This window comes from Cloeon dipterum, chromosome X (assembly GCF_949628265.1).
Source record: "Cloeon dipterum chromosome X, ieCloDipt1.1, whole genome shotgun sequence".
NCBI lineage: Eukaryota > Metazoa > Arthropoda > Insecta > Ephemeroptera > Baetidae > Cloeon > Cloeon dipterum.
In genome coordinates this window covers 30,259,295-30,273,802 of record NC_088790.1, presented here as the reverse complement: position 1 = coordinate 30,273,802, position 14,508 = coordinate 30,259,295, and the positions used below count along the sequence as shown (strand labels likewise).

At 39.4% G+C, this 14,508-nt stretch overlaps 2 protein-coding genes across 3 annotated transcripts in view; both read left to right on the top strand.

The window, feature by feature from the left end:
* LOC135946977 (small ribosomal subunit protein uS5) overlaps positions 1–1,996 on the top strand; it is a 31,126-nt gene extending 29,130 nt beyond the window's left edge. For both annotated transcript variants that reach the window (XM_065495514.1, XM_065495513.1), the window contains exons 2-5: positions 69–290; positions 464–581; positions 868–1,031; positions 1,623–1,996. In XM_065495514.1, the coding sequence (XP_065351586.1) occupies positions 69–290; positions 464–581; positions 868–1,031; positions 1,623–1,931 (813 nt within the window). In that variant the 3' untranslated portion in view covers positions 1,932–1,996. The remainder of the gene's footprint in view (positions 1–68; positions 291–463; positions 582–867; positions 1,032–1,622) is intronic.
* Positions 1,997–11,933: 9,937 nt separating this feature from the next.
* LOC135946394 (small ribosomal subunit protein uS5-like) lies at positions 11,934–13,034 on the top strand (the record flags this gene model as incomplete). Its single annotated transcript, XM_065494604.1, has 2 exons — positions 11,934–12,074; positions 12,668–13,034. Coding segments are annotated over 2 exons (450 nt in total), but the record flags the coding sequence as incomplete, so codon positions are not given.
* Between the last annotated feature and the right edge of the window lie 1,474 nt (positions 13,035–14,508).

Here is a 14,508-nt window from a genome sequence, read left to right as displayed (position 1 = left end):
TTTACATACATACTCAGCAAATAATCCATGACATTCATAGCTAATTTTTTATTTTTAAAAATTCTTAGATGGCGGACAACGCTGCCGCCGGTGGACGTGGAGGTTTTAGAGGAGGATTCGGCGGACGCGGCCGCGGAGGAAGGCCCAGGGGACGCGGCCGTGGTAGAGGCCGTGGCCGCGGCAAGGAGGCCGAAAAGGAATGGGTGCCCGTGACCAAGCTGGGCCGCCTCGTGCGCGACGGCAAAATCCGCTCCCTTGAAGAGATCTATCTCTTCTCCCTCCCCATCAAGGTTGGTTTAAATTCTTTTTATGTACAAGAATGTTCATTTTCATGATGATATTTGGTCCGTGTTTCTGAAATTGATGAAAAACTCAAACCTCTTCTGATATTTTATTATTTTTACCGACGTTAAGTTAAAGATTTTGAGCCGAATTATGTAACAAAAATTTTGTTTATGTTTAGGAGTACGAAATCATTGACTTCTTCATTGGAAGCCAACTTAAGGATGAGGTCCTGAAAATCATGCCTGTCCAGAAGCAGACCCGTGCCGGTCAGCGCACCCGCTTCAAGGCCTTCGTTGGTGAGTTTTGTGTTTTTACTAACTAAATTTTTATATTTCAGGGTTCGATTTATATCTGCAGGCATTTAATTGTTTCTAAAATTCCTTTAACTCGACTAAAAAAGGGGGCGTGTCCTCTCATAAAACCTGCAGCGAACCCTGTTTAAGCGTTTGAAATGATGATCCTTTTGGTCCGTGTTTCTGAAAAAATGAAGACACCCTTAAACCACCTCTGAAATAATAATTACCATTCTAAAATAATTTATTAATCTGCCTTCCTTATACTAATAAATATATCAAATTACAGCCATTGGTGATTCCAACGGCCACATCGGTCTGGGAGTGAAGTGCTCGAAGGAAGTGGCGACCGCCATCCGCGGAGCCATCATCCTGGCCAAGCTCTCGGTCGTGCCCGTGAGGCGAGGCTACTGGGGCAACAAGATCGGCAAGCCCCACACCGTGCCCTGCAAGGTATATTAAAGAGAGAGATTTGAATTTAAAGGTTTTTTACGAGACTCTTAGAGTTGCCATCAGTTTTGATGGGCTGTTTGGTGCTTACGGTCTCGAAGAGTGAATGTTCTCTGCTAATTCCGTGGATATTGGTCTTAAATATCTGCTACGTTACTGGAGAGCGATAACTTTATTAATAATTTGATGATTTCTTACCGGAGATCAAATTCCCTATTTTTTGCATGTAAAATTAATTTTGGTTAGGGACAAAATTAGCCTTGATTGGTGTCGAGAACGCAAGCGCTTCGAGTAAATTTACTAATTAAGTCAAAACCATGGCCTCGGAGAAGCTTCCTTCCCAGGAACATTTCAAACGCGATTTCTTCGGTTTTGTTTCCCGCAGTCTGGGTTTCGACTAATGTTGTAGTATGACAACTCGTGCGCTTTTTTCGACATTATTAAGCCGCTAACGAAATTTAATTTAACACAGGAAAAGATAGGGATGTGAATCAGCGCTAATTAAAATTTAAATAAATAATGCGAATCAAACTATAAAAAATTGTACAACCAAAAATACATCACTAACGATTCCCTTTCTGTTTTAATTTCCAGGTGACTGGCAAGTGCGGCTCCGTGTTGGTGCGTCTGATCCCAGCGCCCCGCGGAACCGGCATCGTGTCTGCCCCCGTTCCCAAGAAGCTGCTGAACATGGCTGGCATCGAGGATTGCTACACGTCCGCCCGAGGCTCGACCGGCACCCTTGGAAACTTCGCCAAGGCGACCTACACGGCCATCGGCAAGACCTATGCCTACCTTACTCCAGACTTGTGGAAGGAAATGCCCCTGGCCACCGCCCCGTACCACGAGTACGCCGACTACTTGGCCAAGAACCACCGCGTCGTTGGCACTGGTCTCCAGTAAATTAAATGTGGCAAAATGGATCTTCTAATTAAACCTTGGAAACGGATCCACGACTGAAAATATAATCGAAACTGATTTTCATTCTACTGATTTATCCTTCAATTAAGAATTTATTATTGCTAATTTAGAGAGGTGGCTTATCTACCTCAAATTAGACGTACAAACTCTGGAAAATAAATATAATAATTACTCTTTATGCCTGGTGAGGCACACGCTGCTGGCGGCTTTGAGATTTTAAATTCTCGAGAACAAATCACAAACGTTCCTCTTTTGCTAAATTAATAATAAAGAGAGAAAATGAAAATATTAAATCGCCTGTTACAAAGAGGTAACAAGTTCTCTAATGCAATTTCTTCGTTAAATTAAAATCTGCGATCCTTACTAATTAGTTAGTTAAAAATGCACATAGAACCCATGCAATTCAACACACGGAACATGATATTTTTTAATCAAACCCAAAAATTGGCAACAAGGCTTTTTTAAATTATGCCACCTTGATTTAATAAACTGAATTTTACTGCTTCTCGGTCGTTGGAGATAATTTTTTAAAAAGGTTGACTTCGGATATGAAAATCAATATTTCTTCCAGCAAAAATCTCTTAAACACAATCCTTCGTCCTGCTTTAGAAGCCTGAAAACTTGGTAATTATGGCAAATTTTACCATGAAAAAATAGCAGATCTGATGTTTTAATGAAGTACGTTTAAAGGTACCTCTAATTAAGGAAATTTTACAATTTTAATCATCGCACGTTTTTAATTGGCCTGAAAGAGATAGTTTTGTAAATGTCAATAGATTTGAAAAATTTAGAATGATATTCGGACAAGTTAAAAATATTTTTAAGCCTCTATTTTTACTTTCCTGACATGTTTATACGACGTGCACGCTGCATGCACTCGTCAAATTATCAGTGTTCGCAATTTTTGCCAGCCGGCTTTTGCCGGATGAAACCAAGCAATTTTCGCAAGGCTAAAATTGGCGTTTTTGAAATTAGTTGAATTTTAAGGCACAAAACGAGCTTCAATAAATAAAAGCGTTGAAAAATTAAATGCAGCTTTATAATCATGATAATTTTTAAATTCTTTTAATAACTTTACCAGCCGTTGGCTCGCATTGTTAAGTCATTCTCAGGAGTGTCAAAGCAATGGTATTTGAGCAGTTGGGAGATCTAATACTGGCCACCCAATGCGTCAGAGATGGCAAAAAGTGGTTACTTTAGTGACTCGAATTCCTCAAATTGCTCAACGGGCTGCTTTGCACCTTTCCAGCATGCGTGATTTGGCTTCACGAGACGAATGTCTAGCGTTTCAAAATAAAGTCCTCGGTGCGGAGGCGAGTGGCCTTTGAGTCCCTGTGCGGCCTGGTGCGCCCATTCAATCCGTTCGCGGTGTTATTCGCACCAGGGTTTCAGCATTCGTGCTAGTGCAGTGCGCGCCCTTCCCGCTCCGAGAGGACAGGGATAAAAAGAGCAAAAAATGAAAAATAAAAATTTTGAAAATCATGATATTTCAGGTGAAACCATTTTCTTCTTATCAGTTGAAGCAGGAAACCTAATTTCTGCCCATTTTTACCTCATTAGACTTGGTCGAAATTGTTTTAAAAAAGCCAGCTTTTTCAGAACACTGCAAATTATTTGAGCCATTCTTTCCGCACAGAAAAACATTTTCCAACAATTTCCGGAATTATCTTCGGTAGGTAACAACATAATAAAAAAGATATATGGACAAAATTAAATCACATTTTAATTTTGTCCATATATTTTTTTGTAAAAACATTTTTACTTGGTATGTTAAAATCAATTAAATTAATATAGGGGAATAGTTTGAGGGAAGTACATAATCACGTGAAAAAAAATTAAAAGAGAATTCCATTCAAAATCCTTGGTAGAGAAAAAAAAATCTTTTTTGTTTATTAGGTTCGCCACCGACTGTAGAGGATGAGCCAGGAAACAGCGGGGCCAGATGTGCGATAGAATTGGTTCGCACTGCGCAGATCCAAGATGGCGTCTGAATGTGGGAAACGAAAAGTTATCTTTGGATTGTCATACGAGTGTCAAGAGTTTGATTTTACGATCCAAAAGACACAATTAGTTAAATCACAAAAATTACCAAAATTTGCTTCTTTTCGCGCATTTTCACGTGACAATTTTTTCGCGCCGCACGAATTTGAACTCCGCTGCCAGGAAAAATTCTATAGTTTTGGAGAAATTTGATAGACCCATAGAACAATGAGAATGACATGCTCAATTTTCTCCAATATATCTGCGTAAAAATAAAAACTCCTTTTACATTATTTGCTCTAAAGTTAAAAAACTCCCTCTTTAACCTTTGGCAACCCTGTTAACAGCCTGCCAGCTAGCGCCACCCTCCTTAAGGGATGTAGCGTTCACAACTACACCCGTGCAACGTGCATCAAACTCCGAGCTGCAGCCCGCTACAGAGCACGTGTTAAAACCAGCGCTCAGCAAATTTTCTCTACAAACATGGTAAATTAACTCTTTTTTTTAATTCTTCTAGTGTTTTTGAATACACCTGGGCCCGTAATTTATACGTGATTGTTCCCTTGGCCCAATCTGCCCATGAATTTTCTAAAAAAGCTCCCGGCAATATCGCGTTTCATTATCCTGATGCGTGAACTTGCGAGGAAACGCTTTTGGTATAGGCCGAAAATTGAATTTTATTTGTATTTTGTGCAGTAATTATTCCTTCAATTTTCAATAATCAAAAAATGACCTAGCCACAGAAGAAATTAAAATTTTCTCCAAAATTTTTCCACGCCAGACCTTAATTTATAAAATGATAATGCTGAACTAGCACTTCACGTAAATTATTAAGTCGTTTTTTAAGTTATATTCTATTTAAAATCAGTATAAACAATATGTTCAAAGAGAAACTACTGTTTCAAAATTATTAAAAATATATTTTGGTGGAAGTGCATCAAAAAATACATCCTCAATACTTCTTTAAATGCTAATTTGTTTTGTATTCTAAATTTCAACTTTTTACAATTTATGTGAAGAGAAATTTAGAAGACAGTTTGAAGTTATAAATATGAGGAGTGCGGTCCGAATTTACGTGAAATTATAGTAAATAGGCTGAAGCGGCAAAGAGCCGAGATTTGTGGAGTTTATTTGTTCAAAAAAGAGAGTGTGCGCAGCCCACACGTAGCGAGCTTACGAAACGAATTGTTGGCTAATTGTAAGGGAAGAATGCAAGCGAATGATCGCGAAGGAGAATAATACGCCTTTGTGATCGCGAGCAAGCGGCTGACGGGCAGGTAGCTGATTGTGAGGGTGCATCGACGCGGCGGGTCTCTCCTTGATTTTGGATGAAATGCGCGTTGGGGGCCAAACGAATTGTAGCTTAAGAAAAAAGAGACAATGTGCGCCAGCAACTCCCGAATTTTTCACAAAGTGTTCCTCCGGCCGCCGAAACTCTGTCAAAGTTCTGTCGCCGCCGGCAAATTCGGGCTATATTTGTCCTTAAATGTTCTAAATTTCTCTTCACAATTATTATTACATTACTTAGTTTAAATTTATTTAATTTTAATATTTTTATTACTCCTTACCAAATTAATACGCCGAGCAAATCTCCTTCCCTATGATCCTGGGTAAAAAAAACGCCAAATCCACATCGAACGGCGGCAAACCCGGTCAGTCGTTTAAGGGATGGTGTAAAATGAAGTGCCAGAAGGTCAAAACCACCCTCACCTTAGGAGAATTTATAAAAAAATCAGAAAAATGCACTTTTTTCCGCAATTTTTGGGGGTTGGCTAGAGTGCCTATTTTACGCAGAATTTTACCACGCGAGTCTGGCGATCATTGACTTTTGATCGTACGACCCATACGAGCAGAGCTATGTATTTTTCGTATTTTTAAAGTTGAAAAAACACGAGTTGGTCACAAAATTATGGTTTTGGGGGAGATGCGCTACAGTTGCAATCCATCGTTTCGATCGCTCTTTTTAAGATCACGGGGCAGCGGGGTTGTTTTCTCAAGCCAGCACAAACATGTATTTGCGCTAAAAGTACAAAAAGCGTGGTGTAACAGCGGGATATACCAGGCGAGCGACAACAAAAGACTAAATTTAACAATGAAAAAAAATCAAGTCGACCAAAACTCCATTTCATGAAAAATACATATTTTAAGATGAACTACATAAAGCTTAAAGAGAAATTAGGAATATTTATTAAATCTGTTGATGAAGAAGTAATTGGATAAATTTTTTCGCTAACTAAATTTGATTTACTCGACATATTATCTGTCTGGCGCCCTGTATTTATTAGATTTTAGTACGGGCCGAGTCTCGTAGAAATAAAAATTTTAATTATTAAAGACAATTCACGATATTAATAAAGAAATAAAATTAATTAACTAACTTTACGTGTTAACCAAATTTGCCATTGCCTCAATTATAATTTTAACATTGAAATAAAATTGCATTTTAATTAGGAAAGGCATTCCTCACCACGCTAACTTTACAGCCACTTTTCTCGCGATTTATGTTTTTTTTTATTCTCACATTTAGTCATAATAATACATTATAGTATCACTGGTCAATTATAAAGAAAGGGAGCATGTGAGAATGGGCGACACTTCTGTTAAACAAATAAGACACAGCCGAATAGTGAGTTCAGAGTAGGAAATAATATTAAAATGACACGTTAAAAGCTTTTGCCATCACGTACGCACCTTGCAAAGTGAAGGAAACTGCGCCGCCGAACAGTCTTTGAGCGCGGGTCGCATATCGTTCCACATTTTCACTACACGATAATCAAACACATTTTTACCGAGATCGGTGCGGGAGAGTGCTGGTTATGAAATGGAGAAATTCCAGATTTTAAGGTCCGCGGGGCTTGTGTGTTTGATAGCCGCTGCAGCGACGATGAGTGGAGAGCAAAAGTGATCTGACGTGCAGGTTGCATACGCCGAGAGGCAGTCCCATATAATTTTTATTGGCTTGGCAACAAGGTTAATTCCAGGTTTTTGCAATACCATTCCACTTTAAATTGCCTGTCGCTGGCCCATGAGTTGAAATAATGTGCTCCTGTTCTCATTTTGATACTATCTTATCTTCTTAACGTATACTTGTGCTTTCAGTCGGTCATTCATAATCCGAAGAGCCTGGCAGAAACAACCTTCAAGACTATTGTCGACAATGTCCACCGTTATGGCGAAAATTTGACTACGAAATTAGGTGAGCGAAAAAGAATTTTACATCAGCGGGGCCAGATGTGCGATAAAATTGGTTCGCACTGCGCAGATTCAAGATGGCGTCTGAATGTGGGAAACAAAAAGCTCTCTTTGGATTGCCGTACGAGAGTCGAGAGTTTGTTTTTACGATCCAAAAGACACAATTAGTTAAGAGCAATGCAAATTATGTCGCAATATTGACCAAAACATGCTTCTTTTCGCGCATTTTCACGTGACTGTTTTTTCGCTCAATACTCAACCGGACGCACGAATCTGGCCCCCGCTGATTTACATTGAAAAACTGCGTAGCAAGTATTAATTTGTTTGGTTTTGAATTCTGAAACAGGTTGTGCAAAAAAAACATAATTTCTGTAAAATATTTATTAAATATAATTTTCTAAATCATTATTACAATTATGAATTTTGATGAAAAAAACTTACATAAAATTAACTCATTTGATTTGAATTCCCCCTTTGAAATGCTGCTTTTCATGTTTCTGAAAAATGTTTGCTTGATTTCTAGCCCCTGAACCGAGGCAAATGGTTTTGGCAGAATTGTTCAAATTATTTCGGACAACCGACTCGAACGAGAACAGTAAAGCTTGCGCATGGTTGGCTTTTCCAAACCTCCTGAGCCGCGAATTGAAACGTTTGAATCTTCATAGACTCAAGCTTATGTTCCTAGACTGGATTGAAGTAAATAATCATTCAAGACGGAGCGCAGAATTTCCATTGTTGAAGGTTAGACAGAAGTAAATTTTATTTCTCTTGAACTCTATTAAACGTATGACTAAATCCCAAAAGGTTCTTCAACACCTCGCTGTGAAAGCTCCAAATCTTCAAGAAATACTCATTTACGAAGAAAAACTTAGTCGTAAAATAATGGCATCGATCAGGCAATTGAAAAACCTGTCAAAAATTCAAATTTTTAGTTCCACGGTCCTGCTCTCGGAACTAAAGAAAGTAGTGAAGAGTTGCAGGGGCTTGCAGCGCATTGAAGTTGATTACAGAGTAGAGCTGGATGGCGAGCAACAAGTGGATTTCTATGACGATGGCTTTTTATATCACGATATCCGACTTCTTGATTCTGAAGCTAGTGAACCATACTATGTCTGTATCACAGTAGACAAGGATTTGCCAAGCACTGAGCCCCACCTTGTAGGCCCTGGCCCACATTATCACTTTCTTTGCTACCCAACGCGGGTGGAAGAACTAAAATTCTTGGAGACGCAGCCCCACGCGACAAAACTCACGGTAAGAATTCAGTGTTCTCTTGGCTAACTAAATCATAAATTATGCATCATGTCTTCTAAATATACAGATAGACAGCCCCTGTTTCGAGAATGAGCTAGAAATCGTCACGTTCCCGCGCTTGCCGAAGCTGAGATCCGCAACATTCATTTGCTGCGATTTTGAAACGTGCGCGTTGGAATGTTTCCTCGAAGAAAATGGACACTTTTTGAGACGATTGGACATATCAAACGCATACTACAGGGACACATCCAGAATGCCAGGCTCATATTTGACCATGGAACAGATCTTTAGCTGGTGCAGAAACCTTAAGTGTTTGACACTGGAACACATGATGTTGTTTAGCTACAATGTGCCCATTGACTGCTTGAGCCAATTAAAATGGTTTACGTACTGGACTACAAGGTAAGAATAATTTTTTGCCATAGAACCAAAATACTCATAATTTAAGGGCTAGGTCCAGATTTCTTAACCCTTATATTAAATAACCAGCCCGTTGGCTCGCATTGTTCAGCGGCACTCTCAGGAGTGTCAAAGCAATGTGAGGTATTTGAGCTGTTCGGAGATCTAATACTGGCTACCCAATGCCAGATATGGCAAAAAGTGGTTAGTTTATAGTGACTCGAAATGCTCAAATTGCTCAACGGGCTGCATTGCACCTTTCCAGCATGCGTGATTTGGCTTTACGGAGCGAATGTCTAGCGTTTCAATGCAGTCCTCGGTGCGGAGGCAAGTGGCCCTTCATTGGGCTGGGTCCCTGAAATGTGCGGCCTGGTGCGCCTATTCAATCCGTTCGCGGTGTTATTGGGACCCGGGTTTCAGCATTCGTGCTAGTGCAGTGCGCGCCCTTCCCGCTCCGAGGACAGGGATAAAAAGAGCAAAAAAATGATAGGATTCTCGATTAACTTCTAAACAATAAAAATAGTCTTGTTTGGAATAGAAAAGAAGAAACATTTCTAAAAGCAAATAATGTTTGATTTCAGTGATATGCGCGTGGATATCTCCAGCTTGCTGTCAGCGCCGCAGTTAGAAGGTTTTGAAATCCGGATCCGCAACTTGGATCTTGGCGATACAGAAACCCTCTTTTCGCGTATTGCTCAGAAAGAGATTCTGATGAATCTCAAACGCTACAAAATTGATACGATTCCGAAAGATTACGCCACAGACTTGTTGGAAGACCAACTCATTGCTGCGATCAAATCAGCTTTTCCTGATGTTAAGGAAAATTCTATTTTGTGCTACTGATTGCGCACACGCGGGCTTCTTTATCTTTGTCGATTTTTACACACAGCTATTCATTTCATATGATATTTTAGAATAATTTTAATTCTATTCGTCAATGAAAATAGTATGTATATAAAAATATCACATTTTCAAACGTGATGCTATAAATCTTACTGATTAAACTTAATATTTAGCTGATTTAATTGGTCAACAGCATTATTTCTAGAGATATGAGACGAGCAATGTTTAAGGTTAACGTAGTTTTCATGCCCTCAAGACAAGAATTGTCAGAACCAACCCCTGACTGACGCGTACAACTGGCAGCCAAATGCACCCTCTCCCCCGAGTGATCGGAGAGGCTGCATTTGGGCTTCCTCTGATATGGTTTTCCCACCTCTGCCGAGCAGCAACTAGCGTACGCGCCAGCCAGCCACAGTAATAAGTAAGCATTTTCAAAGTCTCGTCTGCGTGTTTTAATAATTAACGTAACGGTAAATATGGCCAATATCGCGATTGAAAGCCTTTTTATAATTGTTAGAGTCACTTACGTTCCAATAAAACCACATCATAAATCATTGTTAGACAGCAGTTAAATGGCGGTGTATAATTTCTACTTTATTCCATTATATAAATACAGAGAGTTCAAAGATAGTAACGTAATTAATAAAAAGAAGATTAATTAGTCAATCAGTTTGCAATTTTCGTAGTTTGCTAATTTTTGGACAAACAGAACTATTTATTTGAGTTTAAAAGTTGCTGAGAATATATAGTCGTGCGCTCTTGCCATGCCAGCAAGACGCAGATTTTATTCTAAGGATTTCGGACTGCTCACAGGCAGTGGGGCAATTAATATTTCTTAAGTCTCATAATTATTCTAATTTCATTTTTCGTTTTTTAATTTAATCGCAAAAAATGGTTTTAATCAAGGGACGGGGGTAATTAAGAAGGATTTTTGGATTGTTCTACTTTACTGTCAAGTTTATACGACTCGAAATATTATTTGGGACATTTTTCCCGCACAGAAAAATATATTCCGAATAATCTTTGGCTGATTGCATATTATCTGGAAAGATTAGTCCAAAAATTATTTCAGGTTTATCCCGGACTGAGATCTGAGCGAGCCGAGCTGCGCCCGCGCCGCCTTTTTTGCTCAAATTTTGAATTTGTATAAAATATTAACGCGAAGGAAACGAAGAAAAATATAGCCGTCTAAATTGATTTATAGGAAGGAATCATGATGCGCAGTGGTTTCCTCTATATTATGAATTTTATTAAAGTTGATGTTGTTGGCTGCGTGTGTGGACTGCGACTTGTGGTAGATGGGACGACATCGGAAATGTGTGGATTTGGCTGAATATGTGTAGTGGCTGGCTGTGGTGAGGCTCGGAGAATGGGACGGATTAAAGACTCGGGACGTGTCCGAGTGGGTTCTTCAGGGACTTCGGTGAAGCGTGGCGCAGCATCCGAAGTGTGGTACCGCTTAAGCCCAGGCGTGCGATCGACAACATCAGGGACGGAAGCTACATCGTCCTGCTGCGATGGCGATCTTACGTCTTACAGGGTCCTCGTCCAGTTTGTCCTCAGGGTTGGTCCGGTCGTCTAGGCTGCTGCAGGAATTCTCTCTCTTTTGAATTGGGTCGCGTCGGTTTATATATGCTCGTCAAACAATGTGATTTGTCTGTTGTGTGAATTTGTGTGTTGCAGAATGGTCATTGTTTGACGGAATGTAGGTACCCTACAGATTCATCTCTGACTTCATTCAAAATTTAATTAATTTTTGGTGGGAAAATGCATAAATCTATCTATCTACACTTTTTAGAAAAAGCGGACTAAAATATGTGCAAATTTTGATTAAAGTTAAAAGATTTAGATAAAATTTTCACTGTTTGCCAAATAAATTTGCAATGAAATCCGCTCAAGTTTGCATGCCAATCAAACGGCGAGCATGAAATTCTGCTCATTGTAAAATCACGATTTATTTCACAGTTTAGGGATTTTTACTTCAAAAATCGCACACTGTTTGATAGATCGCGACGAGAGGGATCGGAATCAAGTATAAAATTATGGAAAAAAGTTTAAAATGGAATGATTCTGAGAAACAATTGATAATTATCAGAATTGTTGGATGTCATATACACAATTGATCGTAAAACAATTTGTTCAACAATTTGCCATAGTAAAAAAGGACCTTCCTACAGTAAAAATTCAAATTTTGCCAATTTTCTCCAAAATTTAGAGTGCTTGAACATATTTTCTTGGCATATTCCGATTCCTCTCGTCGAGATCTGTTCAACGGTGTATGCCACTTATTGGGGAAACTCTTGGTTTTGAAATTAAATCGGATTTCAAGTAAGGAGACAGCTATTGCCATTTGAAAAGCCGAACGGAGCCATCATCCTGGCCAAGCTCTCGGTCGTGCCCGTGAGGCGAGGCTACTGGGGCAACAAGATCGGCAAGCCCCACACCGTGCCCTGCAAGGTAACTATTAAAGAGAGAGATTTAAATTTAAAGGTTTTATACGAGACTCCTAGAGTTGCCATCAGTTGTGAAGGGCTGCTTGGTGCTTACGGTCTCGAAGAGTGAATGTTCTCTGCTAATTCCGTGGATATTGGTCTAAATATCTGCTACGTTACTGGAGAGCGATAATTTTAATAATAATTTGATGATTTCTTATCGGAGATCCAATTCCCTATTTTTTGCATGTAAAATTAATATTTGTTAGGGACAAATATAGCCTTGATTGGTGTCGAGAACGCAAGCGCTTTGAGTAAATCTACTAATTAAGTCAAAACCATGGCCTCAGTGAAGCTTCCTTCCCCGGAACATTTAAATCGCGATTTCTTCAGTTTTATTTCCTGCGGTCTGGGTTTCGACTAATATTGTAGTCTAATTACTCTTGCGCATTTTTCGACATTATCAAGCCGCTAGCAAAATTTCATTTAACATAGGAAAAGATAGGGATGTGAATCGGCGCTATTTAAAATTTAAATAAATTATGCGAATCAAATTATCAATAAATTGCACAACCAAAAATACATCACTAACGATGCCCTTTCTATTTAAATTTCCAGGTGACTGGCAAGTGCGGCTCCGTGTTGGTGCGTCTGATCCCAGCGCCCCGCGGAACCGGCATCGTGTCTGCCCCCGTTCCCAAGAAGCTGCTGAACATGGCTGGCATCGAGGATTGCTACACGTCCGCCCGAGGCTCGACCGGCACCCTTGGAAACTTCGCCAAGGCGACCTACACGGCCATCGGCAAGACCTATGCCTACCTTACTCCAGACTTGTGGAAGGAAATGCCCCTGGCCACCGCCCCGTACCACGAGTACGCCGACTACTTGGCCAAGAACCACCGCGTCGTTGGCACTGGTCTCCAGTAAAATAAAAAATGGATCTTCTAATTAAACCTTGGAAACGGATCCACGACTGAAAATATAATCGAAACTGATTTTCATTTTACTGATTTATCCTTCAATTAAGAATTTGTTATTTCTAATTTAGAGAGGTGGCTTATCCACCTCAAGTTAAACGTACTTACTCTGGAAAATAAATCTAATAATTACTCTTTATGCCTGGTTAGACACACGCTGCTGGCGGCTTCGAGATTTTTAATTCTCGAGAACGAATCACAAACGTTCCTCATTTGCAAAATAATAAAGAGAAAGAAAATGAAGATATTAAATCGCCTGTTATGAAGAGGCAACAAATTCACTGATGCAATTTATTTGCTTAATCACAATCTGCGATCCTTGCTATTTAAAAGTGTTCATTCAACCCACGCAATTCAACACACGGAACATGATATTTTTTATCAAACCAAAAAATTTGCAACAAGCTTTTTAATTATATATTATGCCACCTTGATTTAATAAATTGAATTTTAGGTGCCATTTTACTGTTTCTCGGTCGTTGGAGATAATAATTTTTTTAAAAAGGTTGACTGGATAAGAAAATCAATATTTCCTCCAGAAAAATCTCTTACACAACCCTTCGTCCTGCTTTAGAAGCCTGAAAACTTAGTAAATATGGCAAATTTTGCTATGAAAAAATAACAGATGTTTTAATGAAGTACGTTTAAAGGTACCTCTAATTAAGGAAATTTTATAATTTTAATCATCGCACGTTTTTAATTGGCCTGAAAGAGATAGTTTTGTAAATGTCAATAGATTTGAAAAATTTAGAATGATATTCGGACAAGTTAAAAATATTTTTAAGCCTTTATTTTTACTTTCCTGACATGTTTATACGACGTGCACGCTGCATGCACTCGTCCAATTATCAGTGTTCGCAATTTTTGCCAGCCGGCTTTTGCCGGATGAAACCAAGCAATTTTCGCCAGGATAAAATTGGCGTTTTTGAAATTAGTTGAATTTTAAGGCACAAAACGAGCTTCAATAAATAAAAGCGTTGAAAAATTAAATGCAGCTTTATAATCTTGATAATTTTTAAATTCTTTTAATAACTTTACCAGCCGTTGGCTCGCATTGTTAAGTCATTCTCAGGAGTGTCAAAGCAATGGGAGTTTATTGAGCAGTTGGGAGATCTAATACTGGCCAACCAATGCGTCAGAGATGGCAAAAAGTGGTTAGTTTAGTGACTCGAAATGCTCAAATTGCTCAACGGGCTGCTTTGCACCTTTCCAGCATGCGTGATTTGGCTTCACGGGACGAATGTCTAGCGTTTCAATGCAGTGCTCGGTGCGTAGGCAAGTGGCCCTTCAGTGGGCTGGGTCCCTGAAATGTGCGGCCTGGTGCGCCCATGTTATCCGTTCGCGGTGTTATTCGCACTCGGAATTCAGCATTCGTGCCAGTGCAGTGCGCGCCCTTCCCGGTCCGAGAGGACAGGGATAAAAAGAGCAAAAAAAAAAAATGAAAATGAAAAATTTTGAAAATCATGATATTTCAGGTGAAAC